Source organism: Molothrus ater, chromosome 2 (assembly GCF_012460135.2).
Source record: "Molothrus ater isolate BHLD 08-10-18 breed brown headed cowbird chromosome 2, BPBGC_Mater_1.1, whole genome shotgun sequence".
NCBI classification, from domain to species: Eukaryota; Metazoa; Chordata; class Aves; order Passeriformes; family Icteridae; genus Molothrus; species Molothrus ater.
This window is the reverse complement of record NC_050479.2, coordinates 5,203,816-5,227,868: the sequence shown is the minus strand read 5'-3', so window position 1 is coordinate 5,227,868 and position 24,053 is coordinate 5,203,816. Positions and strand designations below refer to the sequence as shown.

At 43.3% G+C, this 24,053-nt stretch overlaps 1 protein-coding gene across 2 annotated transcripts; it reads right to left on the bottom strand.

Moving 5' to 3' along the window:
* Nucleotides 1-351: 351 nt before the first annotated feature.
* UBASH3A (ubiquitin associated and SH3 domain containing A) lies at nucleotides 352-22,119 on the bottom strand. 2 transcript variants are annotated; one of them, XM_036387737.1, is made up of 14 exons: nucleotides 22,007-22,119; nucleotides 17,302-17,355; nucleotides 15,338-15,524; nucleotides 13,654-13,852; nucleotides 12,706-12,875; nucleotides 10,950-11,158; nucleotides 10,066-10,194; nucleotides 7,898-8,004; nucleotides 6,764-6,886; nucleotides 5,948-6,040; nucleotides 3,879-4,023; nucleotides 1,820-1,926; nucleotides 1,197-1,303; nucleotides 352-489 (listed from the first exon to the last, which is right to left on the bottom strand). In XM_036387737.1, exons 1-14 carry the CDS (start codon nucleotides 22,117-22,119, stop codon nucleotides 352-354), a joined length of 1,881 nt encoding a protein of 626 aa, XP_036243630.1. The 2 variants fall into 2 exon arrangements, with proteins under 2 accessions (XP_036243630.1, XP_036243639.1); XM_036387746.1 differs by having other exon boundaries at nucleotides 1,814-1,926; nucleotides 7,898-7,997; nucleotides 10,068-10,194.
* Between the last annotated feature and the right edge of the window lie 1,934 nt (nucleotides 22,120-24,053).

Sequence of the window (24,053 nt, the reverse complement as noted above, 5' to 3'; positions counted from 1 at the left end):
ACAGAACATTGTTTACTTCAGTGCCTCATGGAGTGGAGTTGATAATCAGGTAGTTATATATCCATATTTATTAAACATTTTTATGCTCAGGAAAGGTTAAAAGGTGCTTTTCTCACTACCATCAAAAGTCTTGTTTCTCAGTTGAGCCCCACCTCTCGAGTTCATTCTTCTCAGTCACCAAAATAAAAACAAAATCCGAGCACCAAACTCAGAAGTGTTTTTCTGTGCTTTGACAGCTCAGAGAGGGCATTTCCCACCCTCTGTGTGTCTTCTGGATGAATCACTGGACTGTGATGAACCATAATCTGCCTTTGGCTCCTTTTTGACAACTGCAAAGGCAGAGATGGCCTTTTAATCTTCCATGATAGTATTTCTCCAGTTAAATGCTGCATTTGCTCCATGAGTTAATGTCTTCACTGGTGGGTTGACCATCTGCCATTTGTTCTCCTCTTTCTGTTCTTCACAGAAACACATGCCCAGGGCAGGGATCTGAGAAGGAAGTTACCAGCAGGGTCACTGCTTTGACATGAAGGAGGGGCTTTGCCACAGAAAAGTGCAGCCCCTGATATTCTGTCACTTCTGAAATGAACTAAAACCATGCTGGAAGCCTCGGGGGTGAAAGCTGAACTTGTGTCACCACTCCACATTCATACCTAGGCAAGCTGTTCCTGTGCCTCACCCTCCCCCCACAGTAAAGAATTTCTTCCTAGCATCCCATCTAAACCTACTCTCTGTCAGTTTGAAGCCATTGCCCCTTGTCCTGTAACTCCAGGCTCTTGAGAAGTTTCTCTCCATCTTTCTTGTAGGCTCCCTTCAGGTACTGGAAGGCTGCAATTAGGTCACCCCAAAGCCTCCTTTTCCCACTTTGAAAGGAAGGAGACCAGCTCCAAATGGAGAGGTTTCCAAATGTGCCTCTTGTCTGTAGGTGTTACATGGCATTGACTTTCCAGATGAAAATCTTCTCCAAAGACTTAGCTGCCAGTCACATACAAAGCCCCCAGAATAAAATCCTTCTCCTTACCTCCGGTGCTTTGCTAAAACTGTGTGCGACTCCCTTTGGAAGGAGAGAGCTGATGTCACTGCTGCTGGCATGCTGTTACACATGTCTAGCTGCATGAGCACTCTCCTTATTAAAAACACAATGAAAACAAAATGAAACGACCCAAAGGCTTCCTGATGGAATAAAATCCTCTCACCTTCTGCACCATCTGGGCAAAGTCTCTGCTGTCTCTGCTGGGGAGCCCTGTGAGTGCCCGGGTGAGAGATGCCAAGGAGGAGCCGTGGCCCACGATGAGGATGACACCTGGCACAGCAGGAAAAGCAAAGAACCATGTGAGGGAGTGAGGGAGCTGCAGCACTGCCCTGTTCTCCACCAGCAATTGGGGATGAGGTGGCTTTGGGGCTGTTCATCTTTGCAGACCTCTTTGATAATGTGGCAGAGTGTGTTGTGATGGGCAGAAAATATCTGGTGTGTTAAGCATGCCAGCTACTGAGAGAAGGCATTTGTGAGGGAAAGAGAAAAAAGCTTTCCAGAAAAGCATGTTATCTTTTGCTGAGCTACCTCCTGGTGTAGAAAGACAAAGAAAAGCATATACTTTTACAATTTAGTACTCTGTCTCAGTTTTATTTCACTTTTTTCATTTCTATTCTATAAATTGCATTTATGTTACTTCAGTGTAGCCCAGGGCAAGCACTGAGTCTACCTTAAGCTCTGTGCAGTGCCAACAGCTCACATTAAATGTGTTTCTGATGGCAAATCTCTGCCAGTTCCTCTTACTGCAAGGGTCTGACAGAATATTCAAAGACCTGAGACCCCTACCTTTGCAGGGGCAGGCACTGATGATGTGTTTGATAACCGCAGAGCTCCTGCTGACATAGTCTTCATAACTTTCTGATGGCACCAGAGAGGAGAGTGGGAAGTTACCCCTGACAATAAAATCACAAATATATGTTAATCAAGATGAATGCACTCTTAGCAGCATTGAATGACTAGACCAGAGAAAAAGGCACTTAGTGAAAAGATTTATCTACTGCCTTGGCTGACACACTGTTACCTCTGCTTGTCTGAAGCATTAGCTTCTCTCTGAGTAATTTCCATTCCATTTCATGTCTAAGTCTCATAGCTCATAAAGCACCAGATGCAGGGAAAACCAGGCTTCAATAAAACTTGTAGTTTACAGTGGAGATTATTTAAAGCAGGATTTGCGCCTAAGAAAAGCTTTGAGCAATTCTGCCAGCAAGAACCACTGCCCAGACATGAGCTGCAGAGCTGCCTGGGTCTTCTAATCCTGACTGAGTTCAAGCAGGAGAGACAACAATGATGTGAATGCTTGCAAGATTTGGTACCTCAGCATTAATCTCTTCAATAAACCAAGTAAATAAAAATCTACAATGAACAAGGCTTATCTGCAATGCTGGCCAAATGGATAGTAAAGGCTTTCACTGCTAGAGTTTAAAAAAAAGGTGTTTCCAGGGACAGAAATCACAATGCCTCACTCCAAAATATCTGAGCACTTCTGCTGAGACCAGGCATTCTTTCATTTATATACCAAGGCTTTTCAGGCACCCAAAAAAACTAAGAGCCAGACCTTGACACTGCTGTGAATCAGGGCAGCCTCAGATGTCTGGTGGGGCTTGGGTGATGGACAGCTTTTGCAGGGGTTGAATTGGTAAAACCAGACCCTGCTGTCCCATGAGCTCAGTAGTAGGGTGAACCTTGCCAATGAATTTTGTTGTGCTGACGCTTAATATTATATCTGTTTTTTACTGATACCCTTTGCTGATGATCCTTTAAGTGATCTCACTCATTGGTAACAGCTGGCACCCAAGGATTTTTTAGCCCTGCATGTGATGGGAAGAAATTGGCATTCTATGTGGAAGTTTATAGTTCATCCCCCCCTGTTTTTGCCTGGACCTGAGTGAGCTGTGAGGGGCCTCAACACGGTAGGTAACATTGCCTTAGAGATTCCCCTCTGAACCTCCCACTGCTGTGCATTTGCACAGTTTCTTTTGAGGCAAGTGATTTTGGACCAAAAAAAACCCCTAGAGAATACAGCCTGTTAGTGAAGAACACACCAGAAAGACCTGTGCTCCAAAAAATAAGGACTTTGGAGACTTTATGCAGTCTGAAACAAAGACACATCCTTGGCTGTAAGGAATGTGTTAAGAAATTAGATGCTTCCTTTCCCTGTTTCTTGAATATGTGGGAAATCCCAGAGACAGCTGAGTAATTTCCTGGATCTGGCTGTGCACTGCAAACACTGAGCAGCCTGGTTTGTGAACAAGATGAGGAGTTAGACTGAACTGGAGGTTTATCATTTCCTGCCAGGCTGTGGTTTGCAAGAGCTCTGAAACGGCATCGACCCTCACCCTGCCAAGTTATGAGGGCTCCAAAAAGTCCTTGCTGAGCACAGTATTAATCTTTGAGCAACTTAAAATGATGCCAGAAACATCAATTAAAGTGAAATGCTCTTATCTTGCCTGTCCCCAAGACCTCTTGCTGCTGCCCTGCAGACCCTCAGCCAAGGGCTGACTGACCTTATATAATGTCACATTTCTTTGTCACTGAAAATCAGGTTATTCTTCACATTTCCAAAGTGTTTCTCACATGAACCAAAGACAAAAGCAAAGCTCCTGGGACCTGACATTAATGCCCATAATGTCAAGGCAGCACCAGAGGAGGGCTGGTCCCATGCACAAGACATTTGTGCTAGTGCACCCATGTGCTGGTGACAGCATATCTTATTTCTATATCCTATTTTGATCTGAATTTGATCAGAATCACCCCATCTTTGCAGTGTTTGCAATGATTTGTGACACATAAAAGGACAAGACATCTCAGGGAAAACCCCACAGCTTTATCAGCCAGACACAATTACCTGTAACTGGTGTCTATGTCGTAAGATGCCTCCACCAGTTCTGCCACAGTCATGAATTTAGGGATTGCTCTGCTTGCTTCCCACTTGGTCCATTCAAACAGTCCTGGTTCCACCCTGATTCTGACTTTTTGATTTAATTTAAGCCCTGCAAGAACAAGAAATAGATCTTAGGAGAAAGGTACACTCGAAGTGCTACATTCAGGTTATACATTCTGCTTTGTTTGCTGTTATACTTTCATTAATGAAAATTAATTACTTATTAGTAACCAAATGATTAAAGGAAGCCACCATTATATTCTTGTATGACTAACATAAAGGGACTGCAAATTATTATCATCATAATCATAATTTTTGAAGCTCTCTTGTGATGCTCTGCTAGAGGGGAAAAACTCAGTTTTGCAATGTTGCAATCTGAAAAAACTTCAGACAGGAAATATTTTTACCATTTTTTTATGGCATTTTGCCCAATGTTCCTCAGTAAATTTGCCATCAGTGGGGCAGTAAACTGTCCAAATTGTCCAGTATTAGAAATGGAATTCTCTTGTCAAAAGAAATATTTTGAGTATTCTCAAGACAGGTTACTCCATGGCAGTGAATGCATTCTGATGTAAACATGGCAATGAAGTGTGAACTTGCTGAAAGGAACAGGAGATGAAAAAAGAAGAGAGGGAGAGGAAAGGAAGGGAAAGATGTTCTGCAATATGAAGGATTAAAATAGTTTGGCTTGCAAAAGGAAGCATGGAAGCAGTCTTCCCTGATTCACAATCAGTTCCTTCAGAGCTCTGGAAACATCTGATATTTGGGCCAAAACATCTTCTGGAAGACATGGCAGTGGTGATTTGATGAGCAGCTACTAATGTTGAATTCCAGCAGATATGAAACACCTCTTTTATATAACATTAGATTGCAGTCTAACTAGGAAAGCCCAGAGTTACTGGGATACATCCCACAGAATGCACACACACACCAGCAGGTCCATTCTAACCAGGAAAGCCCAGAGTTACTCTGATGTATTCCACAGAATGCACACACACACCAGCAGGTCCATTCTAACCAGGAAAGCCCAGAGTTACTCTGGTAAATCCCACAGAATGCACACACACACCAGCAGGTCCATTCTAACCAGGAAAGCCCAGAGTTACTCTGATGTATTCCACAGAATGCACACACACACCAGCAGGTCCATTCTAACCAGGAAAGCCCAGAGTTACTCTGGTAAATCCCACAGAATGCACACACACACCAGCAGGTCCATTCTAACCAGGAAAGCCCAGAGTTACTGGGATACATCCCACAGAATGCACACACACACCAGCAGGTCCATTCTAACCAGGAAAGCCCAGAGTTACTCTGATATATCCCTGAGAATGCACACACACACACACACCAGCAGGTCCATTCTAACCAGGAAAGCCCAGAGTTACTCTGATATATCCCACAGAATGCACACACACACACCAGCATGTCCATTCTAACCAGGAAAGCCCAGAGTTACTCTGATATATCCCACAGAATGCACACACACACCAGCAGGTCCATTCTAACCAGGAAAGCCCAGAGTTACTCTGATATATCCCACAGAATGCACACACACACCAGCAGGTCCATTCTAACCAGGAAAGCCCAGAGTTACTCTGATATATCCCTGAGAATGCACACACACACACCAGCAGGTCCATTCTAACCAGGAAAGCCCAGAGTTACTCTGATATATCCCTGAGAATGCACACACACACACACACCAGCAGGTCCATTCTAACCAGGAAAGCCCAGAATTACCCTGATATATCCCTGAGAATGCACACACACACCAGCAGGTCCATTCTAACCAGGAAAGCCCAGAGTTACCCTGATGTATCCCACAGAATGCACACACACACACACCAGCAGGTTTGTTGCTGCCTGCCTTACCAGCAGTCAAAACCACCTCGTGTTGCCTGCTTAAAGAAAACCACAAACAACCACAAAGTTGAGCATCTCCCTTAATTGCTGATGTCAGAGGCTTCAGAGAGGTTTGGTGAAGATGTTTGCAGTGTGGCAGAAGCACCTGGCAGGTTTTGCTGCCTTACCCTGCAGTACATGCTGAGCTGTCTGCACGCAGCGCAGGGCAGGGGACGAGTACACGTAGCTGACTGTCACCTCCTGGTCCAGCAGAGCTTCCCCTGGATGGCAACAGCAAAGTGTGACAGATGAGAGATTACTACAAAACACTTTCTGCAAAAAAAACCCTCAGAGTTTTGCAATTTCATCCACATGGCATATATTGACAGTCCCTTTTCATTCACTTTTTTCTCACTATCTGCTGATTGAGCTCATTAGAAAGCTCATTCTGGTGGAAACATCAATTCTAAAATGAGTGCTGGAAAGATAATTACAGAAGATTCACCCCAACTTTGCAAACAGCAGTTAGGCATGTGGCTGTGTCCATAAATCTGAACCATCAGGGGCAAGCAATTGCAGGAGACCAGCACTGTCACAGTCATGCCTCTTGCCCAGGGAGCACAATCTGGTGAGTGAATTGAGTCAGCCTAACCCACACCACCCATCCTCCTGCAGCAAGGTGACCACACTCTGCTGACCATGGAGCTGCTCCCTCTGGCCAGCCCCTTCACTCCCATTCATCCCTTGCAGACAAGCAGCAGGGCACAGGCTGTGTTCTGATTTCTTCCAGGAACTGGCAGAGGGGATCTCAAAGAGAAGTAATCAGCTGTGTTCTCTGTTTTACTATTTAAGAAGATATTGCAGTGGTTGCCCACAGAGAATTGTGGCCACAATTGAATGCTGGCAGGAGATTTTTCTGCTGCAAGGCCAGCATGAGCTTTGGCAGATGATGACAGCCTGCTTCCCAAACCCTTACATTTGCAGGAGGATAATATCCAGCTTACCTATAAGCCTTGACTGGAAAATACCACAGCAAGATAAAGGAGGATCACATTCAAACTGCTTCATGCTGTCTTTCTGCCTCGGCAGGGAGGGGGGAAAGTTCAGATCTGCTCTGTAGTATTTCCCTGAAACAAGGCAGGACGTTTTGCTGTGGCACAATGGAGGCAGCAGCTGTGGTGTGTTTGTTTTACAGACAGTCAGTGTCTCACTGATGAATAACAGCCAGTGCTATTACCTTATTTTAAGATCAAAACACTGGCTTGGGAAATCATCTGTCCTAAGAGAACAGCCCCTCTCTTCTTCAAGCTGAGAAGGAGCAAATGGGGAGGAGGAGAGGAAGAACAGGAAATCAGGAGAATTTGGCTTTGTGGGACTCAAGACAAACAAAAATTGACTCTTTATCTGTATTTTTTTATAGTTGCCAAAATCACTGAAAAAACCCCATTTCCACTGAATCAAAATGAAAGCAATTGATTATTGATTACACAGCTATATGGTATATATATACACCACTCTCCTTATCTGGTGTGAATTCCACGCCTTAAAGATGGGAAGTCTCCAGCATAGCAAGGCAGACTTTCAGCACAAACCTCTCACTTTTGAACACCCACCTTCTTGCTCCCCTCCTTCTTCCTGACACACATCTCCCTGTTTTGGGTCAATTTTCTTCACCTGAAAACATACCTTTTTATTTTTATTTTTTGAGAGAGAGGAAATTCAGATTTTTATTTAGGTTAGTGCTGGCATTTCATTTCCACCACAGATTGCCCAGGTTAGACTAGTGATGTAGTGTGACTCTGATCAAGAGCCCACAGTTCTGACCCAGGCCCAGAAAGGTGGAGGGGTCTGACAAGAACCACCTAATGAGAGGTGATGAGGGTGCTCCTGTGATTTGTTCATGCACAGTGAGACACACTTCCATCAGCAGCACGAGAGCTTTGTTTATCTGCAGAATGTAGGGAGCATAAACACGATGGACTTTAGGACACCGTGACCTGGTTATGTGCAGGTTGAAGCAGCACTGTGCCTGACCTGCACTGTTATCATTTACACAAAGATTGAATCTCCTCTACCCATTCCTGGGGTTAATTGGGTTTGGTCCTGGCTTTTGAAGATCCTCCTGTTCCCTTACTCACCATCTGCAGTCAAGCACTGCTGAAGCCAAGACTTGCCAAAGACCTGATCCACTCTTTCCCCGTGGCTCATCACCAGCACCCCTCTCCTCAGGGCAGCGTTCTGGGAAGAGGGAATTTCATAAGGATGTTATCTACAACCTGCAGGAAAAGCCTGGATTCCTGGAGAAGAGACAGCAGAATAGATGCCTGTCCTTAGGACAGTGATAAGCCTGACTGGTTCTCCACTGAAGGCAAATGAAAGAGAATCATAAAATCATTAAGGTTGGAAAAGACCTTCGGGATTTTTGAGTCCAGCCTTTGACTGACCAGCACGTTGTCAAATCAAGCACAGCACTGAGTGCCACATCCAGATGTTTCTTGTACACTTCCAAGTTTGGTGACTCGACACCTCCCTGGGAAGTCTGTTCAGTGCTTGACCATCCTTTCAGTGGAAAAATTCTTCCTGATACCCAGCCTGAACCTCCCCTGGTGTTCTTAAGGTCTCTTGCTCTTGTCCTGTCAAAGGTCACATCCCTGACCCTCATGGGCTGCAGGTTTTAATTCTGTGTTAGCACAAGTGAAAAGCAGTGCTGGTTACAGATCTTTCAACCTCAGTGTGGGAAGGAATCATAATTTTAATTTATATCATATGGGTGATATAAACAAAAAGCAGAAAATTAGCTAAGGTCTGACTGGCAATGCCCTTTTCTACACCAGGACTAACACCAAGCTTCTCCTTCTTTTCCTAGTGAAAATACTATTTCTACATTTTCATTTGTGTGGCCAAATCAACAGTGAACCCAGATCTCCTACAAGGCCACTTTTTTACTCAGTCTGCATGGAATTACAAATAAACTTGAAGTAGTTTGGGGTTAGTATACAATGCACATTAAATACAAATGAGAAGAAGATAAGGAGAAACAGGTCAAAGGTTTTAAAACTTTAAAACAGTGTTACTGCTGCAGGACTGAATTAAGTGCTCTGCATCTTCAGCAACAGAGAAGGGAACTCTTAAGAAGTTGTTTGAGGTTGATGTTCATGCATTCTGTTAAATACTTGCAATTCTGCCATGAAACACCCATCAACTGCCACAAGATCTGAGTATAAACCCAAGGTTTTGTGGTCTTCCCCTTCTCCTTGAGAGGAACCCAGAGGCCATGGAAGCTCTAGACTGGAGATGTGCCCTTCTGCAAAACACATTTCTCAGGCCAAGCCTTGGCTCTGCCCCAGATCTGACCTGGATAAGAGAGGCCAAGAGCCAGAGGAAGGACGTGTGATGTTCAGAAAGTTCTTACAGTCATATAGATGTTGTCCTAGAGGCCCCAGGATGGAAACTCCCTCAAGGTGCCCCCAGTTCCTCTGATGTTAGCACAAACCAGCCCAGGGTTATTGCCCAGCACAGCAAGCTAAAGGGGTTTCTGAGGCATGTCTGTGCTGAAAATGCATTTTGGCATCTCTGACAGAGCCAAAAAGGCAACTCAGGTGCAAATGTGCTGTAGGAAAAAAATCAGAATCCTTATTCATTTTGCTCTTCCTCCCAGAAGATCAGTGGACATGGGAAAAAATGATCATGTAGATTTTGGACCTGGGTGAAAAATGTGATCCTACCAGTGCTGTGAACCACTCCAGCTATCTGTTCTGTGCAGTTATCTGCACTAGCTACATATCTAAAAATAAAGAAGAAAAATGAACATTTCAATATTATCTGGGGCCTTGGAAACCTCCAAGCTGACATCCACAGAATCCAGATGTAAGAGCAGCTGTGAACAGTCAGCCTAATTCTGATTTATTTACTCTGCCTGAAGCCATGTGGAAGTCAGGGGAGTTTGTGCCTGTGTCTCACCTGTCAGACTTGCCTCCATACCCACTGAGGCTGTGCTCAGAGAAACCTGAGCAGAGAATTCATGTGTTGTGCTACTCTGACAGGAACAGGGAAAGTTTATGAAAGACAAGTGTGATATACATCATATACATTAAAAAAAACCCCTATGAGATATGATACAATACAGTATGAGTTTGTATGTATATATAAATATACAATATAACAAATAAAAGCGTGTATAAATGTACAACAAAACACGAAAATACGAGGGAAGAAAAGGAAGATACTACTGAATTAACTAAATGCCATTAATTAGTAGCATATTTGCCTAAGCATGTGGCAAAGATGAGAAATGGAAAAAACAATTACCTGAAGAGAAACAACATTGGTTACACTTCTTGACATACTGAGATTATGGGCTTCCCCGTTTGGCTTTACATTGGGTTGCTTTTCTGTTTTGGTGAAGGATCTTGAAGCTGTGTCAAAAACATATTCCCTGTAGAAAAAGCAGAAGCAACACACACACACACAAATAGAAGAGACTTTTGAGTCATGATGTTGTTTACAGGACCAGCAAGCCAGGATTCATGTTCCATTCAATATTTTTTGCACACTTGCAATCCAGCTCATCAGTTTGCTGTTCATTTAGAATATGCCCCATAAAAATTAGGTTAAAATATGAGGAACTGATGGTGTGTATTGATGGTGTAACCCTGCCAAAGTGGGACCTTCAAGCAGGAAATAACTACCTGGTGGCCTCCTCCCTTTCTCTGAGACATCAAGAAGCACACCAAAACTTCCCAGCTTAGAAAAATCAGCTCTAATCTGCAAGCAGCATCAGCTGTGCCTCAGAATGAGGTGCAGGAAGCCAGACAGGTGCCTTCTGATGCAGGGCACATCAACAAGATAAGGGTGGTGCCAAGGTGGTGGAGCAACCTTTGTGTGGTTTCATTTCAAGCTAACTTTACAAGCCCTTGAAATGAGGAGAAAAAAAAGAAGAGATCAGAGAGCCAGGCTGAAGGCTGAGCCTACCCTGGCAGAATGTGCTCTTTCAAAATTCATTAGGGTGTTCAGGTTCTTCAAGAGTGATCAGGGGTCATCCCTGGAGCAGCTGCACTTACGAACTCTGTGCTCAAACCTGCAGCTTTGTGTCCTGTCTCTTTTCTCTCAGAGGACGTGCCAGCATCCCACCCAGACCCTCAGGATTCCCAGCAAGGAGGAGCTGCCAAGGAAAAGCCTAGCCCAAATTACCTGTGCTTGACCCAGGTGTCTGACTCGAGGGCTCTCTCGGTGTAGTTCTCGGGCAGGAAGCCCCTGCAGCCGGTGCGGTGCGAGGTGCCGATCACCCAGCCCTCGCCGGCCTCGCTCTGCTGCCTGGGATCCACGTAGATCAAGTCCCCAGCGTTGATCATCAGCTCATCAATGTTCTGGGGCTTGTACTGGAAGAGGGCCCTGAGCCTCTGCAGGGACGCACAGCAGGGTCAGGGGGTGTGCCCCGGGCTGCAGCTGCTCAGGGGATGGCTGTTCGCCTCTCCTGGACATAGAACCAGCTCTGTTTCCCACTCTGCAGCCTGCTCTGCTGTGGCACTTTGGAACCAGCTCTGTTTCCCACTCTGCAGCCTGCTCTGCTGTGGCACTTTGGAACCAGCTCTGTTTCCCACTCTGCAGCCTGCTCTGCTGTGGCACTTTGGAACCAGCTCTGTTTCCCACTCTGCAGCCTGCTCTGCAGTGGCACCTTGGCAGAGGGAAAGTGTAGGGGTTTTGGAAAGAATCCGAGATGGGACCTCTGAGATTTTTAATGATGTGATTTATTTTTCTTCTACATAGGCAGGAAGGGTGAGTTCGGCTCACATCTTTACTGCATGGTTCAGAAGGTCACAGGACCCCTAGTTAGAAGACCTTTTAAGGGTTTTTTGACCAATAAAACACTGCCAACAAGGATATTTATGGTTTTGACCCAATCCTTAAATATTTCATCTTATGGACCCATGCTACAGTGTAAGCTTTCTTAGCCAACCATGTTATGACACACAAACCTACAGTGCTGCATTCTAAACTTCTTGTTTTCCTCTGTAGCTACTTTTATTTTTCTATATCTTACGCTCTAAAACGCTAAACTTTCCTCTACTTAACATGTCTCTACTTTAAACCATAAAGCCACATTCTTAGCCAGGTTCTTAGCACCTAAGTTTGGAAACCTTTTCCAAGGTCTCAGAAAAAATCCTATGTTTAATTCTAAACTTTGGCTTCCAAGCCCAAAGTTCAGAGAATTCCCTGCGTTTCAGATTCCAACAGAAAAGGAAGAACTACTACACTTACAATATGTTTAAATACAGGCACTTGGTTTTCACAAAAATACTTTTTTCCCCCTCTAACTGGTACAGACATTTGCAAGCAAACATAGATCTGACCTATTTTTGTGATTGCTTGCTTGTCTCCTGAGTGTGACTAAAATCCAACATGAGACTTGTGACAAAGCGATTTACTGATCTGACAAAAAGCTCTTGAACATTCTGTAATTTAAATTTGGAAATGAGAACTGAAAGAATGTTGACTGGTTTCAACTGAGTCTGCTAAGCAGAAAATCATCAATGAGAACTGACCCCTGCTCACAGCTGCAGTTTTCAGCATGGCTTGAACAATCAAGAAAACTAATTTTGCTGAAGGGAATTTTGCTGCAAAACTGTAAACTGACAAATCCTAGAAAATATTAAAGAATCACAATTTCTTGTCTCTTATTTTCTCATGTCATGGTAAGATTAGGTTTTTTTCCCTGGCGTTTGGAATTATATTTTGAGACATACAGGTCAAGCAATCTGCCAAAATAAAGGTGTTATCTACTGATTCAGGAGTGCAGTTCTACAGCCCAAAATGGCACTGGAAACAACCATGCTCTTTGAAACACTGTGCTGAGCAAGCAGAGATTTTCTTAAGGATGAAAAAGGCAAGAAGACTGTAGATAAGAAAATGAAAGGCTCAGGAGATGAAATAAATCTGGCTCCAGTACCTGGTAATGCACAAAACGCATGTCCCGTGAATAGAGAGCAGCCACCCACTGGCAGGGCTCCCCTGGGTTAATGCATTTGGCCAGTTGTTCCAAAGTCTTCAGGTGGTGAGGATAAAACCTGTGAGCCAAGGTGAGGTGGAACTGCTTCAAGGAGGGCTTCACGTGGCAGTCTAGGGATGAAACAATCACAGCACAACATAGGAAGAAAGGTCATTGAAAATTCCTCTTGTTTTATCCCACACAATCTGCATGATGTAGGAAATATCACAGCAACTAGTGGTAGAGCAGATCTACTGAATAATGGTTTTGAAGGGCGTCATGGTTTTAATCGTGCCAAAATCATTCACAAATGTGGACTGGATTTGCTTCCTGGCTTCATCTGTGAGGAAAAGAAATGATCATGCTTGAATTTCTCTCCCAGCCTGAGGTGTACTGAACTCATTTCTCCCAGACAAAGCTGTGGTGGGGCTGTGCCCCTTCAGTCTCCACTGGTGATGCAGTTTCCCTTGGAAAAGGAATTGGGCCCTGTTCCTAAGGATGCAGCCAGGTCATTTACAAACTTTACAACATTTGTATATTCTAAAATACATAAAATATTTTGCTGAAGTCTTCTCCAATAACTTTCCTCTTCTGAGTTCAAGCTGGGCCACAGCACCATGAGGGTGGAGATCTGGGATGTGTTATGTCCCTGCCCATCTCAGATATCCTGATCAATCACCTGCCAAGTTGCACACAAAATTATTTCAGCTTCTAGGCAAAAGTGCTGTGTCTTTAAAGATTAAAACATCCTCCTCTGGCTACTCTGCTTGCAAATCTGTAGCAGCAGAAGCTGTTAGCTGGCAGGAAAACATCATCTAAGCTCCCCTGGAGACACAGGGAATGTTTTCAGTATTGTGGCTACACATTTGTGCTACAACCCTCCCATTTTCCCCCTGGTGTTGGTCCTACCTGCCAGGGCTGAAGCCTCTGTTGAGAATGCCACAGCAAAGTCTTTGAGGACATTTGCTTGGCTGTCATCAATGAAGAAGCCAAGGTAGCTGGGAGATGCATGTAGTGTTAGGAAAATGGATGGTGGAAAGATCTGGGAAAAGCTGTCACCCACTTTCTTTAAGACGTCGTACAACAATTCCACTTTCTGGTCTTCACACTGAAAGAAAACAGAGGAGGAGCAGGCTTCATCCACCAGCTCACAGCCAGTGTTGTAGCCTCTGTCATACAGCACTGCCAGAAAACTGTGGGGCTATAAACTTCCTGAGAAACACAAAATACCTAGGAATTTGCCTGAAATCCCTGGCATTAAACCCAGCAGTATTTGGCAGCTGGATCAGCACAATGTCCTGGTTCTATGACAGGAGATGGAGCCTTCAACCCAAGGTTTATCTCACTTGGGTAGGAAAAAGCCAAAATATTTTACCATCTGTCAGGTGTGCAGGAACCAGTCTGAAATGAGCCAGGGATCATGATTTCCTTCTTCAGTTCTAAGTAGGAATTTGTGTTATTGTTACCCTACAGTCCTTTACTGAGATGTGCAAGGTGAGGGTTGCAATGCAGTCATCTCTTCCAGACAGGCCTTTAAACTTAATGCCTCCCAAGTGCATGGCATTCATTATTTATGAACAATTTTTGTTCTGTAGAATTGTGTTTAATGGTCAAAGAGCACCACTCAGAATTTTGCAACAGTCTTATTTTCACTGTCTCTACTTTTTGGCATGGTTGTGATGATCCACCCTTGGTGGGAAGGAAGCACTTAATGGTTTAACATAAAAGCATGATGAACAAGGTAATTTTTGTCCAGCTGCTCTAGCCCAAGCCTGTTTCAGCACATCCCAGACACAGCTGATGTTCATGTGTTGCACCATCAACGTGCTAAAACTGGCTCCCAGGAGGCTCCAGAGTTTTTCCAGACCAGTCCAATGCTGGACATCACAAAAGATTTCACAAAATCTTCAGCTTCAATAAAAGAGTAAAGTTTGGGACACACCACCATAGCAGTGATGGGGCTCTCTAGGGAAGGCAGATCTTTTCCTGAGATTCCCAAAAGCTTGTACCAAAGCTGTCTGCATCCTAGGATAACACTGTCCCTGCTGCACAGCTGGCTGATGGCAGTCCCTGCTGCCCTGGATGGGAAAGTTTATCATCCTAAATCCATGCAGCAATGGACACATGGAAGTCTGACAGCTGCTGGACTGCACAGGGCTGCTCTAGATGGATCTACCAAAATGGCACTGGAAACAACCCTGTCCTTTGAAACACTGTGCTGAGCAGGCAGAGATTTTCTTAAAGCTGGAAAAGGCAAGATGACTGCAACAAAGCAAATTAAAGGGTCAGGAAATGAAATAAATCTGATTCCAGTACCAGCTGCCAGCTACCCCGAAACATCCAACTCAAGCATTAACTGTGACCCAAACATTCAGCATCACTCAGGCATTAATCATCACTCAGACATTAATCATCACTCAGACATTAATCCTCACTCAGACATTCAGCATCACTCAGACATTAAGCAACGTGCCTGGACCTGGCTCACGTCATTTGATCACCAGCAAGTTGTGGTGTCAGACAACAGCAGGTGGCCCAGTTACACCAAACATCACCCAGCTGAAACCCGACCCCTGCACTGTCCTTGCCTCACCGTGAAGAAGTCGCAGAGGGTGATGTGTGGGAAGACCTCGTGGGCCCTGTTCTTGCCGCACTGGCGCTTGCTCTCCCTCCAGAAGTCCTGCAGGCGGCTGTGCAGGCGGCCCCGGGGGCACAAGTAAAGGGCATATTCCTGGGGGATTGGGTCATCCAGGGAGGGGTCATTGCAGTGGGAATGCAGCCTGAAATCAAGAGTACAATGCTGAGAGTGAGTGTGTGCATCGCTCTGGTTTCCTGGGGCTGAAGGCCTCTATTGTCACAGGACACATTTTATGAAAGATCCTTTTGATGGGATCTTTTTCTCCTGAGAAGCTGAGAGGCCTCAGAAATGAAATGTAAACAATGATTATCTGCTGCTGTGGAAGGCAACAGGTGCATCTTTGATTGGTCTCATGTGGTTGTTTTTAATTAATGGCCAATCACAGTCCAGCTGTCTCGGACTCTGCTCAGTCACAAGATTTTATTATCATTCCTTTCTATTCTTAGCTAGCCTTCTGATGAATCCTTTATTCTTTTAGTATAGTTTTAATATATCATTTTCTTTTAATATAATATATATCATAAAATAATAAATCAGCCTTCTGAAACATGGAGTCAAGATTCCCATCTCTTCCCTCATCCTGAAACCCCTGTGAACACCACAATGTTTGGTGACCCCAAGTGAGGAACATTACCACACTCTATAACAGAGATCACAAAAAGGAAATACGGTTTTATTTTCTTTCAAATGAAAAGCTGAAGTTAAAGCTCAATTTTTTCCTGCTTATTTTTTGACTACTTTACATTTTTTCATGTGCCTTTACTCCTGTCAGTGTCAGCCAGCTGTGCAGCAGGGACAGTGTTATGCTAGGATGCAGACAGCTTTGGTACAAGTCTGTGGGAATCTCAGGAAAATAAGGAAAACTAAAAATAACTTTTTTAGGGTTTGGGGTTTTTTCCCCCCTTTTTCATGACTGGAAACAGAGAGCTGGAGGAGGAAAAAGGCAATAGGTGGAATATGTTGAAGAATGACAAAATTAAAACCAGCTGAAGATTAAAAAACCACTCAGAATGACCTTTTTTATTCAGCCCTAAGAAAAGCTAGCAAGACAAATCAGAAACACACAAGGAAAGGTCAGAAATTTATATGCCATGTGATGATGTTGTTCGCCATGTCTTTCACATGATGTTTGTCTTTGTAGCTGTTGGATTGGGAATGGCTGTTGGGAAGTGTGGCAGCATCCCTGAAAAAAATTATTTGGAAAGAATATGCCATTCTCAAATGCCTCCTCTGGCTTTTTACAAAAGAAAATAAAATAGAAGAAAAAAGAAAAAACAACTGAACCAAGGAAAAAAGGGGGGAAAAAGACAAAAGAAAGTGCAAGGAAAGACTGTATTTAATGTGAAGGTGAATTAAAACAGCAACAAAAAAAATCAGTTATCAGCACATGAATGACACTCTCACTCTGTGAGAGTCTTGGTAGAGAGGAGAAAACATAGTGGCATTCAAAACGGAGAAGTTATTTAAATTGTAATAATACCTCCCTCTGACCATCAGCCTTTCACCTTAATTTGTGATGGGCCTTTCTGTTCCCCTTCAGCTGTTGTTTCTGCACGTGTTTCTAAGTGCAGGCAGGGGTTTACAAAAATTTTCCCTCTTTCCTTGCTCCTTTCTCTCAGGAGGCTTAAAGCTGAGGAGGATTTTCTGACCAGACCAGCTGGTCCTGTGAACTGACCCATTGATAACAGTAGCTGCTTGTTTTTAATTTACCTGGACCTTCTGCAAGTTACCTTGTGTCCCTGAATAAGTACAAATATAAATATTTCTCTCTCTCTGAGTGAAATAAAAAAAAAATCTCAAATTCAGGTTTGTTTTTTATGGCATCTAACTTCAAATTCAGCAACAGGACGAGCACGTCAACAAGGATTTTTAGGCAGCTTTAAAGGTGAAGGCACACCTTAGAAATCACAGGTACTTACCATTTTACTGCATCTTCTACTGTCTTTTGTCCAGTAGCAACCAAAGCTTTTTGCCTAGAAAAAGCACAAAATTGGTTCCTCAGAATTCCTGAAAGAAAACTTTTATGAAGTAAAGGCATTCAGTGTCTTTGATCATCAAGTCTATTTTCCAGCACAGGCAGGACCTTTAGCAAGAAGGTTTCTCCTAGCAAATGTTATTGTTCTTGAAGCCTTCCAAACAGCTTTTTCCTCACTGCAGGTCTTTAATTCCTTGAAGATTGGTACCCTGTGCTCCCCTTGAGATGCCTTCCTTTGTGTTCTGGAGGTGTTTCCTTAGCAGCCTTACTGACTGTATGAATTTCCTTGGGGTTAGATGAACCATCCACCCAAGCACTGTAAGAACAGGGTTCTCTTGGTTCATAGCAAAAAGGGGCTGATTCAAGATGCCGGGCCCAAGCCCATACATTAAAACTAAGCAAAATTACATTGGGGTTTGACATTTGGATTGAGGACCCCCCAGAGCCAGCAGAGAGCCAAATCTAAGCCAGCAACTCAGAGATGAGGGGACAAAATCTCTCATTTCTCTCTGTTAATGCAACTTCCGTTCTCTGGGGTAGGATTTGGTTTCCTTTTCTAACTAGAGCTTTCAAAAAGCCAGCCTCAGGTTTCACATGAGCAAATCTTTGTGCCTAAATACTGGGTAATGGGTGGAGGATTCCAGTGTTCAAGCAGCAGCTGCATTCATGATCCCCATTTCCACCCCTGAAATGCCCCTACAAACTTCTCAGAAGCAGCATGAAGGGGAAGCAGAGACAGAGGACACTGAAAGAAAACAACTGAATTTCTTGGGATCTGCTGATGTTCTTCCTTCTCTTTTGAGGCCATCTTTTCTGGCCACTGGCTCCTGAGGGCATTGAGTTGTGTTGTCTCCTCCCATTTTTGTTCTTCATCCATCCCCATGACACCATCACACATCAGCAGTGAGTGCTCTGAGCTGCAGGACTCAGGCTTATGTTCTCTCCCAGTCTTCTGCCCTCTCTTCAGTGTAAAAACCACACTTGGGCTTGTTAATAACATTTATATGCAGCCACTGCTGGCTCTTCAGTGGGGGTGAACTGGGATGAGGACAAACATGAGCCTTTCCACTCAAACTTTACCTTCTACCTCTCCTCTGAGCCCTCCATCTGTCCCTCTCCTCACACAGTCTTTTCTGCTCTGCTGTTGGATTAAGCCTTTTTCTCACCCAGAGATGGGGCAACTGAGAGGTGATTTAAAAACTCCTATTCCATTTTCAGTCTCATGTGAAGGGTGAGACAATACAGATGTTATAATTCACACCATCACAATCAGAAGCCAACTATTTCCTACTTACAATACATCACAAGTGTTTCTTGGCCTATCAGCTTTTGCCACACCATGCTGTAAATGCCTTAAAGCCAATCATCTAAAATTACCCCTCGTGGGTTGTGGTGGTGTTCACAGGGGTTTCAGGATGAGGGAAGAGATGAGAATCTTGACTCCATGTTTCAGAAGGCTGATTTATTATTTTATATTATATTGAAAGAAAATTATATATTAAAACTATACTAAAGAATAGAAGAAAGGATTTAATCAGAAGGCTAGCAAGGAAAGGAATGGAATGATAATAAAATCTTGTGACTGAGCAGAGAGTCCGAGACAGCTGGACTGTCATTGGCCATTAATTAAAAACAACCACATGAGACCAATCAAAGATGCACCTGTTGCATTCCACAGTGGCAGATAACCATTGTTTTTTTTTTCCTCTGAGGCTTCTCAGTAGAAAAAATCCTAGCAAAAGGATTTTTCATAAATTGTGTCCGTGACAGTGGGTCCTACTCCAATGCATCTTTCATAGTTCTATTTCTCTAAAATATCCCGTCTTATTTGCAAGGCCATCCTTTGAAACTTGTTTCTAGCTCCATTTCTCTCTCAACATTATCTGTCTTATTCCATGGCATTTCTAAGTTAGCATTTCTTGTCTCAAGGTTTGCGTGCAGATGCACACTGTGTGAGCCTTCTGTCAGAATTCTCTACCAATCCATTTCCCAGCCTGTGCCTGGTGGAAGCGTCAGTGGCAGCGATGGCAGGGTTCAGAACCACTCCCTGCACCTCCAAGGGAGTGTTTCACCACTCCATGCCATGCTGCTCTCCCACCTGGGCACAAGCTCTGTGCAAACAGCTCTGAAGCTAAAACCGAGCTTGGCTTCAGATTTTCTTTTCAACGAGGCCTTCAAAACTAAATGTAATAAGACAAGTGAGACCTGAGGCCATGAACTGCCATCCTGCTCAGTCCCATCTCACCGTTCTCTCGTGTTCCTCTCCGTACCCGTCCCACCTTTTGTCTCATCACATATGAGGACGTGATTTCCAGCAGGAAATTCCAGTAAGGATGATTTCCAGCAAGGTTTATAGAGCCCTTAGCACCAGGGGTGTGACTAATCCTACACTTCCAAGATGAGAAGTCAAAACTGAAAAATAACGCAAAGAAGAAGTTCTGCACGTACCAATTTCTCTCAGATAGAGAGAAGAACAAACCATTGAGAATCTGTAATGAAAGTAGATTAAAAATACATCTACAGTGAGAATGAGCTGGCTCTTCCCTAAAACAGAAACTGCTGGCACAGTTTCTTGTGGAAATTTTTTGATCTTAGGCTAGACTTGACCTTCACATATTTGAGTTTTGTTTATTGGGGAAATGCTGCTTTGGCCTGTTGGTTCTACATGGAAAATTTTGTAATCCTTCCACCCCACCTCATATTTCTCAGGCCAGGACATCTCAAAAGAAACTTTTCAGTACTTTCATTCATGGTTTAATTGAGGGACAACAGAGACAGCTAAAAGGTTTTTTAAAAATACAACCAAAATTTTGAATGTCTTAAGATCAATAATAGGAAATAAAATTTTTTAAAATGTCTTTTTGAGATTTTGTTATCTTACATCAAATTGCACTGTATTTCTGCTGCTGCTTCTTGATTTTGAACTGGGAAGCACAAAGTCATCTCAGTAACAGCAGAAAGTGTTTTGAAGGGGATTGGAAAAGCATCACATAAAACAGAAAAAAATTCAAAAAGTAGCCATTACTTTGACCTGACCAAAGTTACAGTACTAATAAAGAAATTATGAGCCATATTTTCAGCTAAAATTCCAATGTGCATCACTGGGAACAAGGGACTCACAGTTCCCTTGAGAGCTGTGCCCATCGTGTCTGATACTGTTTGCTACCACAGCTGTTCCCAAAAAACAACACAGCACTTACAAATGGAACCTCTTCCACTCACTTAATTTTCATTCAAAAGGTAGAAAGGTACTGCTCTTCTTTCTAAAATATTTCTTTGATTGGTTCTTTGATATTTAAATAATGAGATTTATTTTTTGAACAGTTTGAACAAAAATGTCCCTACTTGCCATCCAGAAATTGGAAAATCCTCCCCAAAACATGCCTGTCCAACATGAGAGATGTTTGGGGGAGGAATGACCTGCACTTTTCTTTTGCATTAACTCGTCTACCTGCCACCAGTCACTCTCCCATCCATTGGAGTTGCCAAGAATAGAGCCTCATTCTTTACTATGGCATTTTCTAGGCAGGACATGATTTTTGGAACAAGATCCTGATTCAAGACAGGAAGAAAAATTGACAGACTTAGGGAGCATCTTAAGGAGAAAAAACAGTTTCCAGTGACACCGTTCAGCAGGAGATTTTTGCCAGGCCTGAAAAAAACCTTTGGCTAGAAATTACACCCATGTTTAATTCCCTTATAATAAGAGTAATAAGCAGAAAAAAATGAAAGAGGATGTATCCCAAGAACAAACTATGGTCAACTTCTCAACTCATTGAGAAGCCTCTCAAAACTCAGGATGTGGAAAGGTTTGTGACTTAGGTTTACACAGTATTTTAAAATATTGGATGTTGAGCAGACTGGTTTTGCTGCGTGGGGAATACACATTATATATGAGAATATATATATATATGAGAATATATATTCTACTATAGATTTAGATTTACACAGTATTTTAGATTTACATAGTATTTTAAAATATTAGATATTGAGCAGATGGGTTTTGCTGTGTGAACAGTACACATTATATATGAGAATGCAGGAGAATAGATATCCTACTATAGATTTAGATTTACACAATACTTTAGATTTACACAGTGTTTTAAAATATTGGATATTGAGCAGATTGGTTTTGCTGGGTGGGCAATACACCCTATATATGAGAATATATATATATATGAGAATATATATCATACTATAGATTTACACAGTATTTTAAATTATTGGATATTGAGCAGATTGGTTTTGCTGGGTGGGCAATACACCCTATATATGAGAATATATATATATATATATATATATATATATATATATATATATATATATATGAGAATATATATCATACTATAGATTTACACAGTATTTTAAATTATTGCATATTGAGCAGATTGGTTTTGCTGGGTGGGCAATACACGCTATATATGAGAATATATAAATGAGAATATATATCATGTATCATACTCTATATGAGAATTTCCTTATGAAATTCAGAGCAAGACAGGTCAGATCCCTGCATGGGAGCATCACCCCCAGGAGCAGCCCAATCGCCTGATCAAGAAAACCAGGCTGCCTAAATGGGGATTTTATGGCAAACCCCTCATATCTTGGATAAATCTGCCAGAGCCAGGGCAGCTGAGCACAGTACTCACGCGAGATGAGCCGGGAATCCTTTGGCCAGGAGAGGCTCCAGGAGGGCAGAGGTGCCCCTGCCCCGGGGCTTGTTGGACACCTTTGAGTACAGCTGTGCCTCAGCCACCGCCATCTCCTCCCTGTCCTCCCCTCTCCGTGTGCTCTGGCACACTGGCAGGTGGGAGGAGGGTGTGAAGGAGAGAGGGAGGGAGTCAGAAAATGAAACAGAGAGAGAGAGAGAGAAGGAGGCAGATAAATGAAAAAAAAAAAAAAACAAACCAGCCTTACACCCCTTGTGATCTTTTCTGACAAAAGCTGACATCCTGTTTTCATAGAATCTGCGCCTCTGAATTTTTGTCATAGGGTGGCTGAAAAAGCAAAAGCTTTTCCTATCCTATTTTCCTATCTGCCCTGGCAGAACAAGATGAGGAGCCCAAAGGTAACCACCACAGTCAGAGTGGGCTTGCTGAAGGAGCTGAGGTGGAATATATAAGCTTTTCACTTATAAACTGTCTCATGAATGCCACAAAATCCACCTGAGCTGCAACTGCACCAGGGGGGAACAACTGGGGCTGTCCTGCAGTGAGTAGGAAGATAGTCTGGAGGTCAAAACTCTCCTTTTGGGCTCAGCTTTCAAGTCCTCCTGCCCATACCATATGAGGCTTCTGCTTTGGTCTTCTCAGCCAAAAGCAATGAGCAACAAAACTGTGGAAGATTAAACCCAATGTCCTACCCAGACATCACACCCTGAGGCTGAGCTTGGAGCAGCTCAGGGTGGAAGCAGGGAGAAGAATTTGTCCTTTCCAGTGGTGCCAATCCCACTGTGGGAGCCTTTGCAGAGCTGCCCTGGCTGGTCCCCAGCCCTTCCAGCATGGACAGAGTGAGTGAATTGGTGGGTGACAGTTTTTCTGTCCTCATTGCAGGTATCAGTGTTCCCTCTGGAGGACAGGACACCTCACCCCATGGACTGAAAAGATCACCTGAGCTGCTGGTCACCTGAAATGAGCCCTCATGTTTTCCCCACTTTGGCTGAAGTTCCCCTTGGGACACCTGGCCAGCTTGAGCTGGTTCTCCAGCCATTTGGAGAATGATCAGAACTGTCTGAAACCGGGTGGGGAGAGTGTCCCCATTTCCAGGGAACGCTGCTGAAAGAGTCACACAAGAGATGGTGAAGGATTCTTGATGTCATGGCTTAAGTTAACAGGATCATGAGTATCACTGTCATATTTTCTGGAAAAATCCCTGTCACTGTCATATTTTCTGGAAAAACCCTTCCCAGGATTTCTTCTCCTGGGAAGCTGAGAAGCATCAGAGAAAAATGAAAACAATAATTATCTCATTGCTTCTCCTGTGTTTTGTTGCTTTAAATGTGGTTGCAGATTGTTTATCCAACATGGGAATTGTTTTTACTTAATGACCAATCCCTGTCCAGCTGTGTCGGGGTTCTGGAGAGTCACGAGTTTTCATCAGTACCTTGTTAAACCTTCTGTAAGTATCTTGTCTCTATTATTTAGTATAGTTTTAGTATAGCATAATAGAATAGAATAGAATATATTTACCTTCTAAGAACATGAAGTCAGATTCATCATTTCCTTCCTGCCACAGGGGACCCTGAAAATACTGCACATGAGGTGGGGTCCTCTCCTTTGGAAGTGCCAGTCTCCATCATGCACAGAAATAGGACTGAAGAGCTTCTCTCACCTCAGCCATATTCCAGGGACATGGATTTTATCATGTCCTCCTCCTTAATTTTCATGTCCTCCCTGGCCTCTCATTGTTTCACTTACACTGCTGTGGCTTTTTGCATTATCCTTCCTTCTCCTTCTTCCCTCCATCCTTCCCTCTATCAAGAATCTCTCTTCTAAGTGAAAACAACCCAGCCAAACTATTACTACTCTTGAGCATTCCTTGCAGCTGAGCGTATGTAGCCGTGATATTTTATGAAAAATCCTTTCCTTAGGATTTTTTCTCCTGAGAAGCTGAGAGGCCTCAGGAACAAAATGTAAACAAAAATTATCTGCTGCTGTGGAATGCAACACATGCATCTTTAATTGGTGTCATGTGGTT